At 37.2% G+C, this 26,825-nt stretch overlaps 1 protein-coding gene across 4 annotated transcripts in view; it reads left to right on the top strand.

Moving 5' to 3' along the window:
- LOC131146026 (uncharacterized) overlaps window positions 1–26,825 on the top strand; it is a 68,501-nt gene that overhangs the window by 17,941 nt on the left and 23,735 nt on the right. For 3 of the 4 annotated variants that reach the window (XM_058095295.1, XM_058095312.1, XM_058095289.1), the window contains exons 6-20: window positions 4,142–4,259; window positions 4,434–4,496; window positions 4,602–4,682; window positions 4,883–4,977; window positions 5,062–5,212; window positions 15,706–15,792; window positions 17,216–17,335; window positions 17,413–17,541; window positions 17,634–17,731; window positions 17,841–17,964; window positions 18,340–18,447; window positions 25,570–25,711; window positions 26,094–26,204; window positions 26,322–26,385; window positions 26,488–26,575. In XM_058095295.1, coding sequence (XP_057951278.1) covers window positions 4,142–4,259; window positions 4,434–4,496; window positions 4,602–4,682; window positions 4,883–4,977; window positions 5,062–5,212; window positions 15,706–15,792; window positions 17,216–17,335; window positions 17,413–17,541; window positions 17,634–17,731; window positions 17,841–17,964; window positions 18,340–18,447; window positions 25,570–25,711; window positions 26,094–26,204; window positions 26,322–26,385; window positions 26,488–26,575 — 1,579 coding nt within the window. The remainder of the gene's footprint in view (window positions 1–4,141; window positions 4,260–4,433; window positions 4,497–4,601; window positions 4,683–4,882; window positions 4,978–5,061; window positions 5,213–15,705; window positions 15,793–17,215; window positions 17,336–17,412; window positions 17,542–17,633; window positions 17,732–17,840; window positions 17,965–18,339; window positions 18,448–25,569; window positions 25,712–26,093; window positions 26,205–26,321; window positions 26,386–26,487; window positions 26,576–26,825) is intronic. The other variant, XM_058095303.1, reaches the window with a different exon arrangement.

The raw sequence follows: 26,825 nt of genomic DNA, 5'->3' as shown, positions 1-26,825 counted from the left end.
TTATTTTATTGTTTAATGGTTTAATTTTTTTTATAAAAATCGAAAATAACTGAACCGAACTGGAAAACTGGTAATTTGGTTTTCTTATAAACTGATGGCTAGGGTTCAGTTTTGGTTCGGTAATTTTAATAACCTGGGGGTTCGGTTTGGTTGTCAGTTTTGGCAATAACCAAAATGAAAAAAACCGAGTACACCCCTATTCAAGGGTGAGGAGGTTTTAAAGTGATGAGAAAATCGAAGTTTGTAAAAAATAAGCCGAGGCAATGGAAATAGGTGCCTGGGAATATTAGAGAGCAAAGAACTAATATTTTTTTTTTGAGATTGTTGGGTTGGGTAGGCTGGGGGAGTGTGGTTTGTTAGGGATGAGGACAGAGCTAGGAGGATTCATTTTTGTAATGAGGGGAGAGAGGAGGTGCTCTTGACGATGGAAGTGAGGAGTTGGCATAGAAAATTGAGGGTCAATTAAGTGAAGGAAGGGATTATAATTCTGGTTTATTTCACAGTGTGGGTGCTGGGAGGAGGAAAAGTTAATATTAAGGAGTCGAAGTTAGATTCGGGAAAGTAATGAGGGATCATAAACAGATTGGGATTGAGATAACCCATTGCAAGAATAAGTTGGTGGTGGAGGGTTTTGATTGGAGTCCCGCTAGGGAGGATACTGCTAGTTGGTGAGATAGGCCTTTTGAAATAAAGGAAGTTAGGAGGGCTGTGTTTGATATGGATAGGGGATGAAACGCCATGTCTAGATGGTTTTATGATGGCCATTTTTCAGAATAGTTGAGAGGTGTTACAAGATGATGCCATGAGGTTTTTCGAGGAGTTTAATTGTATTATGGTGGTGGGAAAGATCCTGAACTCAACCTTTACGACCCTTATTCCTAAAAGGGAGAGGTTGAGGAGAGGAAGGACTTTAGGCCAATGATGGGAAAGAGTGTGAACTCCACCTTTATGATCCTTATTCCTAAAAAGGAGAGGTTGAGGAGAGTGAAGGACTTTAGGCCGATTCGTTTCTTGACAAGTGTTGACTAGTGCTCATGAGGTTTAAACTAGGGTCTTGCCTAAGAGACTTTGGGAGGTGTTGGGGGACAGTGGGACACAATGATGATGACCCTATCTGCTTTTGTTAAAAATAGAAAAATTTTGGATGCTGTTATGGTGGCAAATGAGGCGGTTGAGATTTGAGGAGGGGTAAGAAGGGTATGGTTTTTAAACTGGATTTTGAAATCGCCTGATATGGATGGTAAATTGGCTTTCTTGATAACTGATGCATAAGAAGGGATTTTTGTGAAAGTGTGGAGAGATTGGATAAGAGTGTGCCTTAGCTATACTAATATGTCAGTCATTGTTTATGGACCCTAGGGATTGATTTAGGATTTCTCGGGGGTTAAGGCAAGGGTATCTGTTGTCACCTTTTTCATTTACTCTGGTTGTTGATGGTTTGAGTAGGTTGATTTTTCACATTATCATAAAAAGGCCGCAATTCCATTCGAGCCTAGAAGCATTTTTAATCAAGGGGAGTTCTCTAGGGCAAATGTTTGGTTTATTAATCTCTTAGCCTTTTTGCCCCCAGTTCTACATTTTTTTATTTCAATGTTTACCAAAATTGTCAGTTAGGGATGTTTCTGGAACTTTTGTTATTTCCAAGCTTTATGCTTTATTGTATGGGTGCTCTTTGAGATGATATGGGTTTAATTAGAATCGGCTTTTTAGTCATCAAGTTGTTGGGTCAGTTCTTATTAGTAGATTAGAAAATAAAAAATTTCTATTGGTTTTAGTTGTGAGCATATGGGAGGAGACTTCTAGGATGTTGTTATAGAGAGTTTCTTTGAATAGGAACTCTATGTAGCACATCATCTGTTATGGCTCAAGTTGATAGGAAGGATGGAAAAGTTTTTTTTGGTAGTTTTCTCTCGAAGCTTTTATGAGCCATGATATTCTTGTTGGTCCCAATGAGACTTGCTTAGATGCTTGGGACCCATGGGAATCATTATGTGTCTTGCTGAAGTCAACAGTGATTGCATTGCTCGTAAAGGCTTGGGAAGGATTCCAGTCCCTTGTTAGAAAGCTGATTTTTTACTTTTTCCTTGCCGAATTAGATATATTAATCTTTGTTTGCTCTGAGCTGAATTGGGTATGCATAATCGTATTTCTTGAATCCATGCAGAATTGCTTTTGGCTATATCTGGTTGTGAGAGTGCCTAGTTTAATGAATATTCTGCTTACATTTGTGTGTGCGTGTATATATATCTGCTATTCTGCTTATGTACACGCAAACACACGCACACAGCCACACATATCTAGTCTATAATGTGATTCACCAATAAAAATATCAGGCTGTCAATCTTGGTATTGTGCCATTCTTGCTGTCAACTTTGTTAACTATCTTTTGTATATTGACCATCGGAAGTATCCTTTTTTTTTTTTTTTTTCAATAATGCTAATTGGACATGTTGTAACTACAACAACAACAACAATAACAAGCCATAAGTCCCACTAGGTGGGCTCAGCCAAGGTCTTAAATTTCGATTTCGACTCAAATTTTGTAACTCCAAAAGTAGGGAAATTTTGATTTTGATTTTGATGTCAATTTCGATTTTGATTTGAAAAAAGACAGAAATTTGTAGTAAAGCATGGAATTCTTTGTGAAACTTTAGAAATGCTTAACAAACGTAATAATATAAGTTTTAGGACTAATATATTACAAATTAAATACATCTATGTTTTGTATGAGGTGGAAAAGTTATAAAATAGTATATGTTTCAAACATATATGCAAGACAATGTACATTAAACATATTCAGTTAATACCAATGAAATTCATAGATCATTTAAGTATTATTTATTATACAAATAATGATAATTTAGACATGAATGGTTAAATAAAATGTTATTGTAAATTTATTTTTTCATATAATTTCAAAAGCACTTGTAATAATATTTTGTTTAGATAAAATAAATAACATAAATTAAGAGAGAAATTTCACTTCACTCCTAAATCTCTCATTTGAATTCTGAAGAAATTTCTTTGTATAGTTAAAATTTCGACAAGTTTCGCTAAAATTTTGATATTTCGATAAATTTCGGATGATTCGTTGAGATTTTTACAAAAATTATGCAAGACGAAAATCGATTGCCATTTCAATTTCGAGGGTGATGGAAATCGAAAATTTTAACAATTTCGTGGAAAATTTAAGACCATTGGCTCAGCAACATGAATCATTTTTTGTCAATACACCCGATCAAAAGCATTTTTCTCTACTAGATTAAGAACTATTAAATCCTTCCTCACTACCTCATTCCAAGTTATTTTAGGTCTACTCTATCCTTTTCATGCCATAAACAATAACTAACTCACTCCTCCTCACAGTTGCGCTACTAAGCCTGTGTTTCAAATGCCCAAACCATCTAAGTCGCTCCTCCCTTATCTTGTTTTCAATTGGTGCTATGCGTTGTGTATATGTTCGTTCCTTAATTTATCTTTTAATGTTATACTATTCATCCACCTTAACATTCGTATTTCAGCAACTTTAACTTTTTGTACATGTTGTTTCTTAGTTGCCTGATATTTTGAACTGTAAAGCATAGCTGGCCTTATAGCCGTATTATAGAACTTTACTTTTAATTTTAAGGGTTTACTATGGTGACACAAAATGCTTGACACACTCCTCCATTTTACCTGACCTGCTTTAGTTCTATATATTACATTCTTTTTATTTTACTTGCATAATAGATCTAAGATATCAAAATCTGTAAGTGCTATTAATTTCTTGATTATCAAGTTTAATCTTCTCTCCACTACTCCTTACTCCTCCTTACGTTACCAAAATTACATTTTACATATTCTGTCTTATTCCTATTTATACTAAAATCTTTAGACTCGAATGCGGTTTTGCAAAATTATAACTTAGATTCCACTCCACTCCTTCTTTCATCAATCAAGACAATATCATTTGCAAAAAACATGCACAAGGGATTTCATTTTGGATATTCCTAGTGAGTTCATCGATCACTAAAGTAAAAAGATAACGACTTAAAGTGGAAACTTGATGCTTGTACACCTATTATGATTGGAAAATCTCTAGATTTCCCTCCTACAGTCCTAAGGCTAGTCATCACTCTAAAGATTAATTCTTTGTTTGCAGGGCAGCTAAAATTATAGCCAAAATGCGGAGTACTTTTGGTTCAAATGATTGTCAACTATTGTGCATTAACTCTTCGGATGGGCCAATAGAACACGAAGATAATCCCTGGTTTATTCATGTGAGTAACTTTTAGGGCTGTAAAATTTTCTCCCCTACTGTGTGCCATGCATCTATGTGCATGCGTGTACACATGCGTGCACGTGTTTGTTTCATGTTATTTGGAATTTTGATTTGTATTTTTATCAAGTCAATAATGCTAAGGCAGTAGATCGTGCTTATTCTTTTGTCACAGAAAACTGATGCTTTACCTGGTCAGCGTCTTGGTTGCTTCCTTAATATTGATGATTGTAACGAGGTAATTACTTCTAAACTTTGCTAGTTCATGTGCTGAGCAAATCATCCAGACATTCTATTTTAGCATCTTGCGCTTGCTGGAAGTTCTAATCACAAATTGGGGCAGATGAAAGATCTCTTGCAAGATTTGTCTACCAGACATATTATTCCTCACATGGAGCAAAAAATACGCTTGCTCAATCAGCAGGTAGTCTATCTCTTACACTTCCTTTTGAGTTTAGAAATTAAAGCATCCTTTTCTTCTTATAGCTTCACCGTAAGACATTTATTTTATAAGGAAAGAGTAAAATAGAGGTGAAGGCATTTCTAATTCTAAATTTTTGATTTCACTGTTCTTCTTTGTGCTTCTAACCTTGTTCATCTCATATGTTCTTCTGTCATTTTTAGGTTTCTGCAACAAGGAAAGGTTTTAGAAACCAATTGAAAAACCTATGGTGGAGAAAAGGGAAAGATGATGTACCAGATGCTCCCAATGGCCCTATGTATGTTTTATAAATATATCTTATCTACTTGTTTCTATTCTCCCATGTGGTATTCTAATATTGCTATCTTGACAACTGTTGAAGGTATTCCTTTAGCTCCATTGAATCTCAAATTAGAGTTTTGGGGGACTATGCATTTATGTTACGAGATTATGAGCTTGCACTGTCAAACTATCGACTTCTTTCAACAGATTACAAGCTTGATAAAGCCTGGAAACGCTATGCTGGTGTACAGGTAGCTTTTTTAATCTGTATTTTATCTTTGTCTGCCTTTTTTTGTTCAGTTTGTCATTTTGTAGAGTACTTTGAAAGAGTCCTCTGGTGTTTCTTTTTTTTTGAATTATGATTGTAAAATGTCACATACTAATTATTCAACTTTTGTGAAATCTAAAACTTTTTGAGAGAAAGCTTTGCGAGGATTTTTATGTGTTATGTCACTTTTGCGTTGCCAAGTCCTACCTTTTAGGCTAGATTGAATTTCTTTTAGTTAATGGTATCCCTAAATAGGATTGTGCTTTTTCAAAAGCATGTTTTGAGAAGCTAAAATTTCTTTTTACTTCAAGTGACGGGTTTTACCTTTTATCTTTGTGGTTCTCTTTCTACTTTTGGAATGCTTTCTTTGTTGCTATTGCTATGCTTTACAAAAAATGGGGCAGCCCAGTGCACAAAGCTCCCACGTATGTGGGGTCTAGGGAAGGGTCGGACCATAATGGATCTATGGTACGTGAAAGTTAAGATGCAATCCCAAGAGGGGGGTGAATTGGGTATTTTAAAATTTTATGTGGAAGTTTAACCTATCTTAATTTGTTTTTCACAAGTAATCTAAATACTTTAATGACCACATAGTATTTTCAGCAAACAACTATACCAATATCAATATTCCTAAATATGAGAGAACCTAAACTTATATATCAATATGTAATCAACTATACACTATTGACGGTGCTTACAGTGGATCAATATTAACAAGAGTATGCTTGACCACCAACTAATTGATGCAATAACTTGAATGAATAATGAACAAACACAATATAATTCCCGGTAGATAAATCACAAGACTATTATTCGTAACTACAGCAGAGTTTGATCAATAAGATTATTCACAGCAATCACAACATCCACAAATCAAAGTAAAACATTCACAGCATACACAGCAGATGTATTTCAATATCAATATACTTGGAAAATAAAAGAGATAGGGAAAAAGTGACATCAGAATTTTTTACAAGGTTCGGCAACCGTGCCTACGTCCTTGCCTAGCTACCCACTATGAGGATTCACTAATCCCTCCGTTCAGTGGGTAGAGACACCTCTCTCCTCCAGTAGGCGGAGAAGCCTTTCAAGCGAAAACAACCATTCCGCTTGTCAACGACTCAATCTTAGAGCCGTTACTTTACACAGAGAAATCAAGAACTGATTTTTGTACAAAGAAAACTCTCTAACTAGAGCAGATTCGTGCTCAATAAACGCTACAATACTCTCAAAGAATATTTGCTAAGAAGTTCAAGGAGATAGGCTCGGTTTTCTGGGTTTTTGAAAGCTTAGAACTTCAAAAATATACCAAAAAAATAGTTTTCAGCAAGAACAGCACGCAACAGCAATTTACAATGTAAATCAATGTGTTCTCTCTTGTTTTTCTTGCCCTAACATGATTAGGGTTAGCTATAAATGGCTAGGTTTGAATTATGACCGTTTGTGCAAGTTTTGGTAACATTATATTAAAAAATCAGAAAGATTTTCGGCCGTTCGCGAAACTTATCGCGCACTTCGGTTAACTGAACTGGAGTTTGGTCGCCTGAACCGATTAAAATATGAATTTCAAAAATGGCAGTAGCCTTTCGGTCGACTGAACCTGAAGTTCGGTCGCCCGAACCAATATTGTCTAGAACTATATAATGGTAGTAGCCATTCGGTCGACTGAACCAATGGTTCGGTCGCCCGAACTCTCTGATGCCAAACTAGTTTGTTCAGATTTTTGCCTTCGGTTAACTGAGCACTTGCCTCAGGCGCCCAAACATGTTGAAATTCAATATTCCTTTAGCTTTTTGATTCCAAAAATGATTTTCAACATTTTGAAATAATATTTGGACTTTGTAAAAATATTTTCCAAGTCTTTAAAAAAGGTATCTAAGTCCCAAGTAATTATCCTAAGAGCTTCAAAACAAAAACCAATTGAGAAGTACTTACATAAAGCCTAATTTACAATACACATTATAAACTAACTAAGTCTTCATATCCTTAAGCTTGATCTTCATCCAAGCTTTTCTTCAATAGTCATATTTGATTTACTTGTATTCTTCATGACTTCATTCATCTTTCATTGTGCTTTTAAACTATGATACCTGTAAATACACTTGATAGCACAATTAGATGCCTTGGTTTGTCATTATCAAAACGAAATCAAGCCTTGTTAGGCCAACAGTACGTAGTCTTACCTTACATTTATTGCAAGAGGTTGTTTCCATGCTTCGAACCCGTGACCTCCAAGTCACACAGTGACAACTTTACTGTTGTGCCTAGGATCCCCTTCTATTACCGTGCTTTAGCAGATATCAAATTTAATTTACTATTACAAATATCTGAATTTAAATCTTTTGAAGGAAAAACAATGTAGCATATAAATATTCTGATTTTTGGGTAGGAAGCATGTATATTACTTTTTATCCACACAATGTGAAGGGTTAATATGGCATATGACTTGCAAAATCAATGCTAAGCTGCACGGTGGGCAGCAAAATATAAAAGAAAGCTGTCTTTGAGTTGATGAGGTACGATCTTGGACCCATAATTCTCACAAGGCCCATGAATTAATTTATATTCATGTGCTATGCTGTGCGGTTTTCTGACTTTCTCTATGTTGAAGTTCATATGTGCACACCGCATATTCTTCAAAAATATGCTGATGATCAAATATTCCAAATTATAACTTTATGATGTCTAGCATTTCAAGCTTGAATAATCTTTGAACCTTTAAGGTGGTTGAAGGATTTGGAATCACTAAATTAAAACTTTGGCTTTTTGGTTGACTTGTAAATAGAGTTTTCATGGCAATGGATATTGACATAAGTTTGATTCTTTAGAAGGACTATAAAAGAACACTTGTGAAGCTCTCTTCCTTTGTTTTGGTACCAAACATCAACTGGAGTGGGATCAAACATCTACTTTAACCATTTGATAGGTGTTGGGAGGGATGAACAATGCCATGACCCCTCCCTGTGTTACAGACGAACATAGGCAGTTCCTCCTCATTTGATTTGACAAAAATGATTCCAAGTTATTTCTGGATTGAAATATGATGCTTGCTCTTAATAAATTTCTTTTGCTTTAAAAATAATTGTCGAATTATAATGTCAAATTGGTTCATAAAATCATTAAATTAATCAGACCATGATTTAAGTCCTTTCTGAATTTTTTTTCCCAGAAGAGAAAAATATTCATACTCAACTGCAGTTGGATAACTCCCAAATTGCCCAGAGGAAAAGCCCTAGGCTTTTTTTATTTCCTTTTAATTCTATAATTTCCCCCTTTTTTTCGAGGCAGTGATTTTGTTTGGCCTTGCAATATCATTCGGATGGTGAACACCAACCTGACCTAGATCAGAAGACTGAGGAGATCTCTCCTTTCCTCAATTTTCTTCCCCTCCCTGTACTCTCTGTAGACAGATTGGAGATATTGCAACCATGCAGCTTAACCTCAAGGTCCTCAACTGAATTTTTAACTCCTTAATGCCCCTCATTCCCCTTGCAATTTTCTGGTGAGTTTGGAAGGAGAGGAATAGGCGAGTGTTTAAAAATTCAGCCTCAGCAATCCAAAACAGCAAAGAACACTGATTTAGTGTGGTCAATAGCTTGGCATAGTGGGACTATTGTTAATGATTATTATGTGATTTTTGACTTGTGCGACACTCTTCAAGGTGCTTGACTTACTGTACCATGGGCTGTTGTCCCCTTGATGCCTCTTCAATAAAGTTTCATTTACTTACCCAAAAAAATAAAATAATCAGTGTTATAATCTGTGTTGTGTTCCATTTCCCTCAGTTTATCAAGCAACAAACCTTCCTCGCCTCAATTGAGCTGTGCACATCATGAGCCACATTCGGAAGTTGGAACTGATCTCTCGTATTTCCTAAGTAGATTTTGCGTGCAATTCTCCACGGGATTAGCCTGCTTTCTGCTCCAAAAATGCCTGACTCTGCAACAGTATCAGTTCCTTGTCCCCAACCTTGGCAATATCTATTCTATTACTTGCCAGAATTTCTCTTCAATCTGATCAGTGCTCAACTCCTCACCAGGTTCTGCTTCAGAAATTGGCCTGGAAATTTTCTCGAATCGGGCTTTATTCTATTGAGTTTCCTAACCCAAGCCTTTGCAGCCCAACACCCTCCCCTTTTAATTCTGTATATATATATATATTTTAATTTTTATAATAATAAGTCCACCAGTGTTAACTGGAGACACAGTCCTTGCTGTAAACCCCTCTGGCCCAAATGAAGTAACCACCTTTAATTCTGGCCCAACCCCCAATCACTGTATTATTTGTTAAGATACCCTGCAGCTCATCTCTTTCAAAATTTGAAAACAATTCAGTCCTAAGATTGGGCTCAAAATCTCTCTTATCTGCAACAACCATTCTGCCAACCTGTGAATGTTGGCGAAGATTGTCAGCATAATTCCATTTCTATTCAGGGAAGTTTCCAAATTTCATGACATCCTCCTTTGGCTTTTGAGACAGCCTTAGGAAAACTAAATGCCGGCCTGCTTCCCTACTGCTTCATCATCAGTGACGTTATGGAACTCCAATCCTTACAAATCAATCACACTACTCCCTAAATGTTCTGTCCTCTGGACTTGACCTTTCCCAGGCTCTCAGAAGCACCATTAACAAAATATCCCAAAGATTTGAGAAGAGTTCATCATCCTGATCCTGAAGCCTCAGAGGTGTCCAGAATTGCCACAGAGAGGCCCCTTCCTGAAGCCAAAAACTTCTCAGCAGAAATGAATATGCCCATTGCATTGGCCATAAAAGAATCTAAGAAATTTTGAAGGTTCTAACCCAAAAGCCTTCAAATTTAGCCAACCAAAAGAAATTCATTTGTTTCAATACCCATTTATATTCTGTCAAAAATGGAAGATGTTTTCCTGCCAGCAGTCTCACACTTGAAGAAACACATCGTTCACCTGCTTGAGCTTTATAGTTTTCTTTTCAGCTTTAAAGGTTTGAAGGAGAGCCATTCTAAATATCTTCCTTTATGACCAGTATAATATTGTTGATGGTGGTAAAAATACGCTTCCATCATCGAATCAGTTGATTAACACTGAATCGGATTGCTAGTAAGTTCAATGGCTTGCATAGTGAAATGGCATTCAATATCTTTTCTTCACTGTGATTTTGTGTTCGGTTACTGCCTTACTGGTATTTAAAGAGACTTGATGGAGAAGACAATTTGCTGTTGGTTTCTGGTGGAGGGAGGAGAGAAGGGCTTATTTTTCCATGCTTCTTGTTCACTGGCTCTAGTAGTTTGTTACAGGTGCACCATTGCAGCTGGGTGGTGGTTAATGGGGCTAGGGCTTCAGAATGAGTAAAGGAAGTTTGAGCTTCCATGTTTCTTGATTGATTTGGAGATCAGCGTGTGCTATTAGAGCCAAATAATTTATTTTGTAAAGGGTTAACAGGGAGATGGTGTGTGCAATAGCTCATCTGTGCAGTGTCATCATTGCCATGCTAGAGGTCATATTCCTTCCCGTTGCCCCCATTGAGCTTTAGCTTTAGAGCTTGAGATTGATGATCTACCCGATTGTGAGGATCAGGTTGTAGATACTGTTGTGTACTCAGGAGACGAGGGTGAGCTTGTAGATGATTTTGAGGAGGATGACCGCCACAGTGTGGTTAAGTGTGTCTTATCCACTACCATGGATAGTGTGAAGTGGAAAACCATTATTTCTACACTTTCATTCATTGTGGAGATAGGACATGTAAGCTATTGATGGGGATAGTAGCATGAATGTGATCTCCAAGGCTGCTCTAGGAAGATTAAACCTTAAAAGGAGGGCCACACCCTCAGCCTTTTAAGGTGAATTGGGTAAAAAGGACAAATTGACCAGTTACCTAGAGGTGTCTTGTACCCATCCAAATGGATGATTATAAGGATAGGGTCTATTACGATGTACTCCTGGTGGATGTGGCTCATGTCCTATTAGGGCGATCGTGGTTATTTGATCATGATGTAACCAATCATGGTAAGGAAAACACTTATTTAATTAGGCACAATGATAAGAACATCATTTTGACCTCTACCAAGCCCAACTCCAAAGATCCTAAGTTAAGGAACAAGATTGTCCTTCAAGCCCCAGTTCAAAGAAATATTCACTTGCTTGATCATAGGGATTTTGAGCTAGAGAGCTTAGAAAACAAGTGCATTTTAGTAGTCATTGCTTGAGGGTTTCCTTTCGAGGATCAAGAGTCTTCATGTGAGTGTCCACCTGAGGTAGGAGAGTTGCTAGTTGAGTTCTCTGATCTTGTGCCTATTGAGTTACCTAGTGAGCTACCACCTATGCAAGGCATTTGGCATACCATAGATCTCATTCCAGGTTCATAGTTACCTAACTTGTCACATTGTAGGACGAACCCTAAAGAGCGTGCTGAAATGAATAGTTAGGTAGGAAAACTCCTTGACAAGGGTTTTGTGAGACATAGCCTTAGTCCATGTGCTATACCAGCTCTCGTAACTCCAAAAAAAGATGGGTCTTGGAGGATTTGTCTGGATAGTAGACCCATCAAAAAAATTGCCATCAAGTATAGGTTCCCTATCCATCGACTTGAGGATATGCTTGACATGCTGGCTGGCTCTAGTTGGTACTCCAAGATTGGCTTGTGTAGTGGGTATCACCAAATTAGAACTAGATCGGGAGATGAGTGGAAAATGGCCTTTAAGACCCAGGATGGTTTGTTTGAGTGGTTGGTCATGCCAATTGGACTTTCTAATGTGCACAACACTTTTATCAGGGTTATGACACATATTTTGCAGCCATTTATAGGGAAGTTCCTAGTGGTCTTCTTTGATGATATATTGGTTTACAATAAGTCTTGGGAGGAGCACTGGATACATCTTCATGATGTCTTTGCCACCTTGAGGAAAGTGAAGTTGTTTGCTAACCTCAAAAAGTGTAGCTTCTTATAGTCTAGTGTGCTCTTGCTTAGTTTTGTGATTTCTGCGCAGGGAATAGCCACCAATCTAGAAAAAGTTAATAGTCATAAGAGTCTAGCTTGAGCCTAGGACTGTTATTGAGGTTTTTAGTTTTCATGGCCTCACTACTTTCTAAAGGTGATTCATAGGGCATTTTTGCACCATCATGGATCCTATCACTGAGTGTTTGAAGAAAGGAGAATTTCATTGGACCCCATAAGTTGCTAGAGCTTTTAGAGAGGTCAAACAAAAATGACTTAAGCACCTATACTTAGGCATCCGGACTTCAGTGGAGTTTTTGAGGTGACTTGTGATGCCTTTTTGATAGGGTATAGGTGGGGTATTGAGTCAAGAGGGACATCCTATAGCATTTTTAAATGAAAAACTCTTAGATGCCTAACAGAGATATAACGCATACGATAAAGAGTTTTATGTTGTAGTTAGATCCCTTCAACATTGGAGATACTACTTGTTGCCCCAAGAGTTTGTACTCTTCTCTGACCACCTTGCTTTGCGTTATCTAAGCTCGCAGAAGAAGTTGAGTTCGAAGCATGTTGATTGGTTAGAGTTCCTCAATGAGTACACTTTTGTTCTTAAACATCGTTCCGCTGTGGAGAATAAATTTGCTGATGGCCTTAGTAGGGTAGAAATTATTCTCCATATCTTGAGAGCCGAGGTCATTGGGTTTGATCGTTTGAAGGACAAGTACTGCACTTGCCTTTATTTTGGGATTATCTTCCAAGAGATGAGTGAGGGCCACTGTAGGGATTTTATAGATTATATCATCTGGGAGGGATACCTATTTAAAGTTACTAGGTTATGCATTACTTTTACTTCCATTAGAGATCTTTTAGTTTGGGAATTGCATGTCGGAGGGTTAGCTGGCCACCTGGGGAGAGATGAAACCATTACCTTATTTGAGGATAGGTTTTATTGTCTTTCCTTAAAGAGGGATGTTGCTAGGATAGTGTCTCAGTGTCGCACCTGTCAGTTAGCCAAAGCTAAGAGAGACAACACTGGCCTTTATACCCCTCTGCGGTTGCCACACATGCTTTGGAGAGACCTGAGTATGGATTTTGTTCTTGGACTCCCCAAAACAGCCTGGGGACATGATTCCATATTTGTTGTTGTTGACAGATTCTCCAAGATGGCACATTTCATTCCATGTAATAAGCTTTCAAATGCATCTCATTTAGCTAATTTTTTCTTCAAAGTGATTGTCAAATTGCATGGTTGCTGACCTCCATAGTGTCTGATAGGGATATCAAGTTCTCCAGCTACTTTTGGAAGACATTTTGGAAAATGTGTGGGACTCACTTGCTACTTTCTTCCGCTTGCCCCCCTCCCCCCGGGGGGAAATTGATGGGCAGACTAAGGTTGTGAATAGTAGTCTTGGTGACCTGCTTAGGTGTGTTGTATGAGAAAAACAGGGCATTTGGGACTTGGTGCTACCTACTGTTGAGTTTGCTTATAATAATTCTGTGAATAGGTCCATGGGTAAGAGTCCTTTTGAGTGTGTATTCAGTTACAAACCCCGTGCACCCATTGATCTTGTTCCTTTGCCACCAGATGTCCGTATTTCTGAGCCTGCCGAGTATTTTGTCCATCACATTCATGAGCTGCATGCTGAGGTCAGGCAAAAACTTGCTATGAGCAATATGGATTATAAACTTGCTGCAGATGTACATCATAGAGCTAGAGAGTTTAGTGTAGGTGATAGTGTCATGTTCACATAAGACCTGAACGCTACCCTAGAAATTCATTTAAAAAGCTCCATGCTTATGCCATTGGCCCTTTCCTTATCCTGAAGAAAATTGGACCTAATGCATATTTACTTGATTTACCTATTAATGACCATTAGTCCAGTTCTTAATGTAGAAGATTTGATACCTTACTGAGGCACTTTTGAGCCTTTTGGTTTGCCATTTGAGGCCCATGCAGGTTCAGCAGCTCCTCAACCTTCCTCTATTTCTCGACAGTAAACATTGGAGTCTATCTTGGATGATGAGTTCGTGACGTCTTCTCATGGTGGTTTTCATCGCTACTTGATTCAGTGGAGAGGTCATCCCAAGTCTGCCTACATGGCTTGCGGAGGATGATGTTCATGACAGTGCTCCTGACTTGTTGGAGTCATATTTGCAGTCCCACTCTACGGAGCAGAGTTCCTTTCAGCTGGGGGAAAATGATGGAGGACCGCCTATACCCTCTAGGCCGTCCATTCGGCACACGTATTTTGAGCATAGGCTTAAGAAGGTTTAGAAAAGATGTGTATAGAGGATATCTGTGTATTTTCTAGATTCGTCTTGTAGTATTTGTAATTATGTGTTTAGTTGGGACATATGTGTTAGTTGTATTAGTGGTTTAAATGCTGAGCATGCTAGTGGATGTACAGTTATTGTTTGAATCAAATTGCACTATTGCAGTTTCCCTGTCTCTCTGTCTGTCTCTCTCTCTCTCTCTCTCTTCTGCAGGTTCCTGCTGTTCTTTTCCCTCTTCTTCTTCTTCCTCCTCCTCCTTTCTTCCTCTTCTTCCTTTTTTTATCTCTCTTCTAATTCTGTCTCACCCCTGTATTGTACCTTCCACTTCTAAGTTCTCTCTGTTCTGTATTCCTGCTGCTGCTGCTTCTCTTCTTCATCTCTCTCAATTCTATCTCTATATATAAATTCTAATACTTGTCCTACATCATTGTGCAAAAATGTAATTTCATGCATGTAAAAACTTGTATTGATAGCTATGTTTTAAGATGCAAGGTGCAAGGTGAGGTGTAAGCCTTTTGAACTTGAGGAAACATCAAATTGGCTCTGAAGTCTGAACTAAGTATATAATTTCTTGATTTATCTATAGATGGTTTGTATTGCATTCCAACTAGGATTTAGTTTTTCACTAATCTTTGTTTAAAATGAAAAAATCTTATATTTCATTCCGGCTACGATTTACTTTCCTGTAACCTTTGCTTAACAAAACAAAATTGAGACAAACTACGGGAAATTCCTGTCTTCAGCACAAATTTGACCATGATATTGTCTTCATTTCTTTCCTTCTTTTTTTGAAATTATTTGTGTCTCATGGATTAGGGCGAGTGATCTCTCTTCTTCTGGTTATGATTGTTTGCTCCCTTGTGATTTGCTTTGTTGCATTGACATTATGTTATTGACTGCATGGATACATATGCTTATGGATTTTCATATCATATGTACTTGTGTGTGTGTACATATAACTATCTTGGCATGGATAGTTGAACTGACAGATTTAAGTGGATACATGGTTCTCAGTGAATTTTTAATTTTTCCTGAATTCTGTCTACTGAATTCTGTGATCTGATTTTGATGTAGTTGAGTGCACTACCCTTGGGGTATAATAGTACAAAATTAATGGTCTTTGCATTCAGTTTGCAAGATTGTCATTTTCTGATCGCCTGTTATCTTGCGATTTCTTTTACTTGTTTCGTATTGTAGTTAGTAATTTATGCTATTGCTTCTGGATAATTTCTCAACAATCATTATCATTTTTTTGTCATGCTTTCTTTTTGGTCACATTTTTTGCAGGAAATGATTGGACTTACGTTCTTCATGTTGGATCAATCAAGAAAGGAGTCCGAGTTTTGCATGGAAAATGCATTTAGTACTTATCTTGTATGTACAGTTCTTTTCTGATAAAATTTTGAGTGTGCATTCTAATTAAAAATTGGAGTTATCTCTTAGGGAGTTTGCAATGTGATTGTAGAGTGGGGTTTATGTAATTTCTGGTTTTTCTCTAGTGGGATTTTTTATCCTCCTCTTTTTTAAAGTTTATATTCTCTTAACAAATCTCTCAAAAGTGAAATTATTAGGATGTGACTTTTCTTATTTCCTGAGGAGAAAATGTAATTATGACATCAATCCTGGAAATTGGAATTGCAATTTCATAAGTAGTTTGTAATCTTCTTATAACATCTTCTGGAAAAAAGGTGTGTATGTATATATGTACATACTCTGTGGTTCTATATTTATGTCCTTATGTTTATGCACATATGATTAAGTACAGCTGAAATTTTATCTAAATTCAAGATAGAAATGCTGGTTTAATGTAAATTGATAGCCATTGGAGTAAAAAGTGACCTTTTCAGATTCCTTAAATCCATTAATAATCATGAAGGGGCAATTGTGGAGGACCTTTTCCAGAGTAACTTTGGGAAAAAAATTCTAAAAAATGATCTCAATTACTAAATTTAATGTTCAATAAAATGAATCTAAACAGAAACAAGGATTTTCTCAAGGTGATAGTAATGCCAAAATAAAGAAAAAAGTTGTTGATTTTAATTCCCTAGTGAACCAAGAAATTAATGTCAGCTGAGGCAAGGCTAAAGCTTTTTCAGTTAATTTACATAGCTTTTATTTATAGCCTTGTATCCATTATTATTATTTTTGTTGTTGTTTTCTTATTTGACTAACCTTTGAGGTGGCTGTTAGCAAATGATTTTCATCATATCATAAAAAGGAACAGTTAGTGGCCTGCATTGTTAGGGGAGGACAGATATGCCTCTGAATGGGGGTTAATTACAGTATATGTGCTAGGGTCCCGAATTAAGCTTGGATCATTAGGATGAATTACTGTGAGTTGGCCAGGTCTCTCTGCTTGAGGCCTGTCGAGGAATGCTTGTAGTAATCCTTAACCTTTTCTAGCAAGCTCTAATACCAATCATTTGTCATTCGTGGACAAATGGCTCTACTTCATCCGTTCTTTCATAGCAGGCGACATTTGTCAACTCCATACTCATCCAACAATATATTTCATCTCAATGGGTCTCTTGCCTAGTGGATACTGCTTATCTATCACCACTATAAATCATCACTCATCTGATTTGAAAATCTTGTGTTTATTCTCAGATATAAGGTTTACTGTCTAGATCCTCACCGTCTCTAGAAATGTTTGCTTACCTCACTTGTATATCTCACTTCCTCATCGTACTTTGTTACATGGTGCAGGATAAAAAAATTCATTGCATTGCTTGGAATTTGTTCTGGCTGATTATGTTTTGATGACCTTGCTAAGTTGTAATAAATTATATTCTTGCAGAAAATTGGTTTGTCTGCTCGACAAAATGCTACACGGTGTGGTCTGTGGTGGGTAGAAATGTTGAAGGCAAGAGATCAGTTCAAAGAAGCTGCTGGTGTTTACTTCCGTATTTCTGGTGAGGTAATGCCCAAGTAGTTGAAAAGAACATTGGAATTATATATCTAGTTTTTGTTCCTGAATATTTTTTTCTCTGGTAGGAACCTTTACATTCGGCTGTAATGCTTGAACAAGCATCTTATTGCTACTTGTTTTCCAAACCACCCATGTTACGCAAGTATGGATTTCATCTTGTTCTCTCTGGAGATATTTATAAAAGCTGTGATCAGGTTGGTATCTATATCACCAAACAATGCGAAATTTGCTGATTCTCCTAGTAAGTGCTTTCATATTTTGAGAAGTTACTCTCCCACCTTTTCAGATTAAACATGCAATTCGCACATATAGAAATGCTCTTTCTGTGTATAAAGGAACTACATGGAGTCGTGTCAAAGATCATGTTCACTTCCACATAGGACAGTGAGTAATATTGGATTGGCATTATAGTGGTTTGCATTGGTTTCCCAGTGACAGTTTCAGCATTTTTAATGTTCTGAGTTTCTTAGTAAAATATTATGGTTTACTTCAGGTGGTATGCCTTTCTTGGGATGTTTGACGTTGCAGTTGCACATATGTTGGAAGTCTTGGCATGTAGTCACCAGTCTAAGACGACACAGGAATTATTTTTAAAGGACTTTCTTCAAATTGTTCAGGTGATGACAAGTGCTGGAGCTTCTCTCTTTGGCTTGGTTGACATTATCAGTGACTCTATTTTGTATGCAGCTTATGGTGGTTTTGTGCTAGCCTTCAAATCAGAGTTTGTGATTTGAGAATAATTGATCTTGATAATGCAAAAAAAAAAAAAAAAAAAAAACATCAAATCTAAAAATGGGAAAGAATTTTTTTAATGTTCTTAAATAAATTACAAAAAATTTCTTCTTGTTCGTTGCACTTAGTGATTTTCTCTTAATCAGATGCCAGCTGTTGAAAATTTCATCATTTTCTCAAAAACCATTGATTCAGTTCACGTGACAGCAATTTTTTTCCCCTTTTCTTTCCCATCCTTTCCCACCATTTTGATGATATAGAAAACAGGGAAGACATTTGAAGTATCGAGACTCCAGTTGCCTATCATTAACATCCCATCACTCAAGGTCATTTTTGAAGATCATCGAACTTATGCATCTCCTGCAGCAGTAAGTTAAACCATTATTACTTCCTTCTTGCCTAGATATTTATATTCATTACTGTTATTTCTCGAAGTATCATTTTATTTTTTATTTTAAATTTTTGGGGTGATTCTTTAATCATTTTAGGGGTTGTTTGGTACTACTGGCAAAAATTATAAAAATGAAATTCAGAAATGAAAACTAAAACTAGAATTAAAAAACCAAAAGCCTGCAATGGTTAATATTTCTGAAACCAAAACGAATTAAAAACCTGATAGAACAGATGATCATTTTTGCCCTTGATTTAAATAATAATTTAAAAAATATGATTAAAATGTTAGAAAATACAAATATATTTTTTTTAAAAACAAAATAGAAGATATATTATATTTTATTTTATTTCAAAACTCACTTTTAGTGCTACAGGAACATTCTCATTGTACATGACAATTGAAAAATAGTAAAAGTACTTTTTAAATGACTTTTTAAATTTTTTTTCAAATTTATGGATATTTTTTATTTTAATTATATTTTAAATTCACTTGGTTTTATTATTTAAATTTTAATTAAAATTATGCATAAAATGAGTGATTTAATTTTGGATATTATAGTATTCTGGCAATAGGTTGTCAAAACAAAACAACAGAAAACCAGAAAATCCAGTTTTCAGTTTCTTGTGAAACAGATGAAAACCAAAACAACAGAAAGCTAGAAATGTAAAAGAGCAGTCATGATCCGTTTCTTCACTGTTGTAATTTTTTTGTTTTATTTTTTAGTCTATGTATATGCTTCTTTTTCTTTGATCAGCAAAGATACAATTTATTATTGAGGAAAAGGCATCTAGGGGATGCCACCCAAGTACAGCATTCTGGCAATAGGTTAAACATTACAATCGTCACTGTAAGGTGTCAAGAAAATCAAGAATTACATAAATGTCCCTTCCAATGAGCTTACCATGCCAATGAGAGAAAATGTTTTAAAAGGCAAAGGCATAAGGAGAGGCATTTTAACCCTTAAGAGGCAAGGTGTAAGCCTTAAGGCGTTGGGGCATAAGCCCTTTAAGAATTTGTTTTTAAGATAAAAATATGTTTAAAATAAAGTAAAAATTAAGAAAATCATAAATATAATGTAAAAAAGAAAACCTAGATGTACTTTGCAAAATACCGGTCAGCCATTAAAAATATGCGAACTTGAATACATGACATCATGACAAGAGATAGCTATACTGTTACAAAGTTCAAACTATTTTCATGATGTAGGATATAATTCAGTTTTTTTGGAAAGGTTGAGGTTCAATAATTTTAGAAATAAACTCATATTATGACATTCCTTTTATACAAATATGTAGTTAAAATTTTCTAACCAATTCTTACTTGAGAATCACGCACCCAAAATGCATAAGCATCAACTAAAAAGGTGCAAAAGGCATGCTTTTTGTAAAAATGCGTAAGCCTCAGCATGTAATGCGTTAGCCTTTTTGGAATTTGGTATTTAAGATTGAGCCTCAAGGCGTTTTAGGCATGCCTTGCCTTGAGGCAAGCCTTGATTGAGCCTTTTAAAACATTTATCAAAGCTAATCAAAGGTCTTGGACAGCCTGCAGAGGGGAAGGTGTTCCCTCAAAAGCTCTTTTTTGCCTTGAGGGAAAGGGACTTCCTTCTGAACTATTTGCTCGGATCCTAGCCCAAGTCCATAACTCACCCTCCACCGAAGCTGCAGTGACCCACCTCTTCCTGACCATGGAAATGGTCAAGCTCCAAAGGTTTCTGGTCCAAGAACAATGCAGAAGGATGTGATCAACCGGTTCAGCTTGTTCAAGGCATGGAAAACACCTATCCAGGAGCTGAAGGTTATCAAGGGTAAGGATCTTGCCAAGAGTTGCTTCCCATGTGGAAAAAGCGACCTTTGAGGGGGCCGCTGTTTTAAAATGAGAACCCAAGGGAAATTAAAGGGATTGAAGTAAGAAGTGGCAGTAAAATACCATTCTCGCTCAAGGACCACTTGGGCTTATTGGAGGTGCCCTGACACTGAAATTTATAGAAGTAACTGAAGAAATCTGTCAAAATATTCTTCTCCCGGTCAAAAGCATTCCTTATTAAAGGAATATTCCAGATCAACCCCTGGCTAGAGAGCTCCAGGTTCTGGCTAATAAGGGAGTCTTTGTTGCAAGCTAGCTTGAAGATAGAGGGGTATTTGGAACTGAGCTGGGATTCATCGCACATATGCCAAAAATAGAAATTGTCCCCATTTTCCACCTGAAAGAAAATGTGAGGGAAGAAGTTATTCCATCCTCTCTTGATTTATCTCCAGAGTCCCATATGCCTGTGCTGGGGTTCATTCATCTCATTTAACATCCAGACATTGTGATGTAGGCCATATTCATTAGCAATGACTTCTCTTCAGAAATGCTTCCTCTCAACCATGAATCTCCTCCATAACCACTTTTCAGAAGAGCCTTATCGAAGTTGAGAAGGCAACTGAGGCCTAATTGCCTAAACCTTTTGCATGGGCTGTTTAACGTCTCCCTATTCAATGAGATGATTTTGAAAGTCCTCACCCATATTCCCCAAAAGAATCTTCTTTGAATGATTTTCCATCTTTTGGCTACAAGATTAAGAATGTGAAAAAGAGACATGAAGTAGACTGAAAGATTGGAGAGAGTGCTCTTAATGAGTGTGAGTCTGCATTTTTCTGACAAGTGATTCCTTTTTCAACCAGCCAACTTCCTTTCAAATTTGCCAATTATTGGGTCCCAAATTCTCGTCTTTGAATTTGGCTCCCAGTGGGACTGTGGGAGACTCAGATAAGTGATAGGAAAGGCTCCAAGCTTGCAGCCTAAAAGACTGGCTAGAAAAGGCCCATGATCACAGGCCCTGATTGGAATGATTTGGCTTTTGCCCAGGTTCTTTAAGCTTGAGACTGCCTCAAACCCAAGGAGTATGGATCTAAGATTGAGAATTTGCTCAGGATCATCTTTGCTGAATATGATAGTGTCATATGCAAACAGATGATGTGAGACTTCCATAATTCCATTATTCCTACCGATGCTTAGCCCTTTAAAGAACCCCCCTTCATCAGCGCAACCATGAAAAACACTGCGAAGGAGGGGATGGAGATACAATGACTGATCTGGCTGTACCAGAGCTCCCTAAAACCAATTCTCCTCAGGATATACAGCAAAAAATCTCAGTTCATATAGTCAAACACCTTCTCTATATCCAGCTTGCACATCACTCTTCTTTTGCTACCCTTAATGTGGTCATCCACTGCCTCATTCACAATCAAGGAGGCGTCCAAGATATGCTTGCTTGCGATGAAGGCACGCTGTACATCACTCTTCTTTTGCTACCCTTAATGTGGTCATCCACTGCCTCATTCACAATCAAGGAGGCGTCCAAGATATGCTTGCTTGCGATGAAGGCACGCTGATGATTTGCTGTGATTTCTGAAATTGCTACTGTGAGCCTAGCTGCAAAGACTTTGGAGATGACTTTATAGAGGCTGCCAACAAGGCCTGAAAGGGCGAAAATCTTTAATGTTGCAGGCTCTTTCATTTTTAGGGATCAAGGAGACGAAGGTTGAATTGATGCTAGTCACAAATCTCCTAGAATTGTGGGAGTCCTCGAAAACATTGATATTGTCCTGTTTGAGGATGTCCCAGTACCTTTGGAAGAATTCCATGTTGAAACCATCAGGGCTGGGAGTTTGTCCCCATTCATGGTTTTAAATCGCGGTAGTAGGTAGCGTAACATAACAGTAACGGGAAGCAGGAGTAGCGGATGTTACATAACGGGAAGCGGGTGTAAAGGCCGTGAATTTTTTTTTAAAGCATGCACAACCTTGTGCATATTAGCATACTTGCATGTTTTAAGCTTTTAGCCCTTCTTAGAAAGAGTTTTAGTGTATTTTGGATCCTTTAGTTCGAGTAACTAAGTTTTTTGGTAAGGGCAACAAGTTTAAATCTGTTTTAAACCACCATTGATGGAAAAATTATGCGTGTACGCATTTATACTTCACATTTTTTCTTATCTGTAATAAATTCTTATGTGTGCTAAATTAATTAATAAAATAAAATACATTATACACTCCATTAATCTATTAGAAACATAAGACATACGAATAATACAAATATAAAATAGCTAGAAAAGAAAGAAGGTTGAAGTTGAAAATATAGAACATAAATATCACATTACTAATATTGTCAAAATAAAATATTTTCCTAAGTTAGTATTTTTCAAATTGTTAATTAATGCATCTCTTGTGAGTATTTAAAGAAATAGTAAATTTTGTATCATTGTCATCCTCATTATAATCTTTTCCCCCACTCACCATATGGTTTATTGAGAATGATTTATGAATGAGAAGGAAAAAGTGAGAAGAAAAAGTAAAAATAAAATACATTTTTTGATGTAACAGTCCTGTAGCGGTTACGTAACGGCCATAGCGGCCTTTACATAACGGTCGCGGTCCGTAACAGCCCTACAGCTGTGATTTTTCTTCCCACCGATTTCGCGGTGTGTAACGGTATCGGTAACCCCAAAAACTGTTACGTAATGGCGTTACGTAACAGTCGTGGCCTTTATTTAAAACCATGTCCCCATTACAACTCCTAAGGGCTTGAAGAATTTCCTCCTCAAAATGTTCTCAAGCCACCACACTGTGGAAGAGCTTAGATTTCTAAATGTAATGCCATCAAGCTATGGTCTTTGGGCTCAGAATAGAGGTTCTTGTTAAAGTTGAAGACTCCCCCCTTTTTTTTCCTATCCCTTTCTTCCACTAAAATCTCTTCTTCCGCTTTGATTCTTGTTAGCATGTTGAGTCTATGATGTGCATTAGTAGCTTGGTGGAAAAAGCCAGTAGTCCTGCCCCCCTCCTTCAGTCACCATGATCTGGATTTTTTTTTTGTCCAAGCAATTTCCTCTGAAGTGATGACTTCAGTGAGATCTTTTTTGAGAGAGCCTTCTGAATCAATTTCTCTGCATTAAGGCCCTCTCTAAGCTCTTAATCATCTAACTCCTTAATGTCACTATGGAATTAAGAATATCTTTCTTCCTTACAGTGATGTTGCCAAAAAAAATTCTTGTTCCACCACTTCAGTTTCTCTTCCAGCATTTTAAGTTTTCAAGCAACCACAAAGCTTGCCTTCCCTTCCACCTGTAGTTCAAGCCAGGAATTTTTGACCAGATCATCAAACTCTTTATGTTTGAGCTACATATTCTCAAAACAGAAGGGAGTTGGCTCCCACCTGATTCCTTGTGTCAAGCAAGATGGGAAAATGATCTGAAATGGGTTGAGGGAGCAAAGATTGGGTAGTTTTTGGGTAGTGTTCCTCCCAATTATAGAAAATAAGGTATCTGTCAGTCCTTGAGTACGAGTGGGTCTCCCTCTTTTCGTGAAGTTTCACAGTGGATTTTGCCGGTGCTGCTCTGATGCTCTACCTCAACAGTGCTCTGATGCCAAGAAGACCAGATTTCTCTGTTTTCCTGCTCCAATGACTGCGTCATGCATCGTGATTGCAGGATCTCTGTTTTCATTGAGTGGAAATCTTTTGATGTTGCGCTCGATGGGGAGAAGGTGGATCTTCTCAGAATCACTGAAAATTGAAATGGGAGGAGGACCTCCATCGTCCTTTTCATGGAGGGAATTGAGTGGTTCCTAGTGGCGGACAACAATATTTGGGGAAATCTCATGAACAGGTGTATTTTCCCTTTGTGGATGAGCAGTACGAGGTCGAAGGAGAAGATGCTGAGGCTCCAACTTTGTGAGAACAAATTTGGCAGATTCCTTGCCTTAACGGAGAAAAACAAAGGTGGGTGGAGGACCTTTGCCTTTCTGGAGGGCTTCAATTCGAAAGGTCAGCCAAAAATCTACGACTCCATTTCTGAGCTGGGAGGGAGAGTGGTCAGGCAGCCTTTCTTGTTGAAGATGAAGCCTTCGATTGAGCCCCACCAGCAGGAACTCCAGCCCACAGTTGCTGTGTCAGCTCTTCATCCTAAGGGGGACTGCATCTGCCGTCATTGGTGTGCGTTGACATGTGCTCCTTTGCCTGTGTAGTCCAAGAAGTTGGCATTAACTGCCGCTTTTCCGCTGATCTACTTTTCAAATTATTTGGTTCTAGCCCACCTCAGCCCAATTCTTTTGCCAACTTTGGAGAGTTAGTAGCCTTTTACTCTGCGGGCCCTTCAAAATCAGGCACTTGCTCCTTCACTTTTTGGCTATTAAACACATGGGCCTCCTCTATTCTTTCATATGTCAACCCAGTTGTGCTTACCCCTCTCTCCCAGCTCAAGCCCTGCATGGTCTGGACCCTCAGATCAGGTTCAGTATTCGGGAATCTGCTCCTGATTCGCAGCAAGCTGACGGTGAACTAGCTGTGTTTGACATGGTCAAGGAGCAATCATTGAACATTATAAGATACTCTTTTCCAAATCCAAACATCACATGCTCAAGTGCTCAGGCTGTATTGTGAGTGCAACTTCTTATTCCAAAACAGAGGATGGAAAATAGCAACATCATGATCCATCAAAAGTCTTATGTTTTGATTGAGCTACTCTAGCTCCTAAAATGTGGACTACTTTCCTGGATCCAAAGAGTGTTTCAATTCAGCCATTTTGAGCCCTTCAAAGACAACTGGGTCTGAAGTTCACTTTTTTGGTTAGTAGATAGCTCAGCAATCATATTCTACCACTTGTAGTTACATAATGGAATTGCAATGATTGGGTTTTCCTAAGAAACTGAATTGTTGAGCAAAGATTTGAAATTGTGCCAATGATGATTTTTTGTTGTATAAGCTGTTTCCAAATGATCATCCCATAATGATTTCAATTTTTTGTTTTTGTAATGATTTTTTTGTTGTATAAGCTGTTCAATTTTTCATTGAAATTTTTTATGGATTGGAGCGCTTCGTGCAGTTAATACTCTACCCTAAAAATGTACTAGTAGTCATTTACTTAAAATTAATATTGTTTCTTTTGCACTGTGGTAATTGATTTGTAACTGTCATCATCTTCTTGCTGAGATTTCATGCTGATCCTGTGAAACTCTGTTGGGCATTGCTTCTCTGGTCTATTAATTTGGTTAAAAATGACTTTTTCAGAGTGGTTTTGATCATGATTTAAGTTGATATTGTTTTTTCCTTCTGAAAATCCCAGGCTGCTGTTAGACAAAGCCTGTGGCAATCTTTGGAGGAGGATGTGGTCCCATCAATGCCCATAGTCAAGACTAATTGGCTGGAATCACAGCCAAAGCTTATCTCAAAACAATATGAAAAATCAAATGTTTGCGTGGCAGGAGGTACGAAGGTGATATAATTTCTCATATTGAGACCTTTTTAAAATCAATCTTCGTGCCCAACATTAATTTCAACAAATAATGAACATTTTTTTTAACTGAATCAATTTTTGGGGATCAGAAAATAATTTGGCTGGTTATTACAACTTACAACCCACAGTTTCATGGTGAAACACAAAGTTGGTTGTATAGTTTACACATTTGATCAGCTTGGTTAATGGAAATTTTTCGTAAACAAAGTAAACTTGCTGAAATTTGCCAACTCTCGCATATTTCATTCTTATATTATAACATATAGTACAGAATAAAGAATGGGTATGAGGGGTTTTCATGTTGTTGCTTGGAGCCATATTTCCTTGATATTCTGTGCTTCATCCACTTGCAGAAGCAATAAGGTTGAATATTGAATTCAAAAACCCTCTTCAAATCTCTATTTCCATCGCAAATGCTTCTTTAATATGCGAGCTTACTGCGAAATCTGATGAAGTTGAATCTGGTGAGAGCTGGTGTCTTAAATTTCTCTATTTGATCTCTCTCTCTCTCTCTCTCTTCTTCATTAATCCAAGTTCAATTTATTCATCATAATGATGCAATCATTATATCAATGATGTAGGTGTGAATAGCTCAACCACTGAGCTTCTGAATGATGATGAATTTAGAAAGTCAACTGCCAGTAGGTACGTTCATAAATTTTGCCTGAATCTTTTCATTAAAATATTTTTTTTTGGTTCAACATAGTTTCTGTGCATTCTCTTAACATGTCTCTTCATTTTGCCTAGAAGTGTGTGCAGGGAACTGAACTCCGAAACTTCTTCATTTATATTGTCTGAGGCTAACCTTTCACTGGCAGGAGGCGAAACAATTGTGGTGAGTATTGCATGACAATAGTTGAATAAAAATCTTAAGATCTTGTTTTGATTTGAATCTATGCTAGTTTGCAAGCATTCACTGCAGAACTTTCCTTTCGATTAGGTTTTGTTGCCTGTATTTTTATCATGCAAGATCTCCTGTTGATCTATATATTGAAGATGATTTAGTAAATATTTATTTATTTATTTTGTTTACTTTCTTACCTTAATATTTACTTTTTATGTTTTGTGGACTTGGACCTGTCATG

The sequence above is a fragment of the Malania oleifera genome, chromosome 1 (genome assembly GCF_029873635.1).
Source record: "Malania oleifera isolate guangnan ecotype guangnan chromosome 1, ASM2987363v1, whole genome shotgun sequence".
Classification (NCBI taxonomy): domain Eukaryota; kingdom Viridiplantae; phylum Streptophyta; class Magnoliopsida; order Santalales; family Ximeniaceae; genus Malania; species Malania oleifera.
This window is presented reverse-complemented; position numbering and strand designations above follow the sequence as displayed.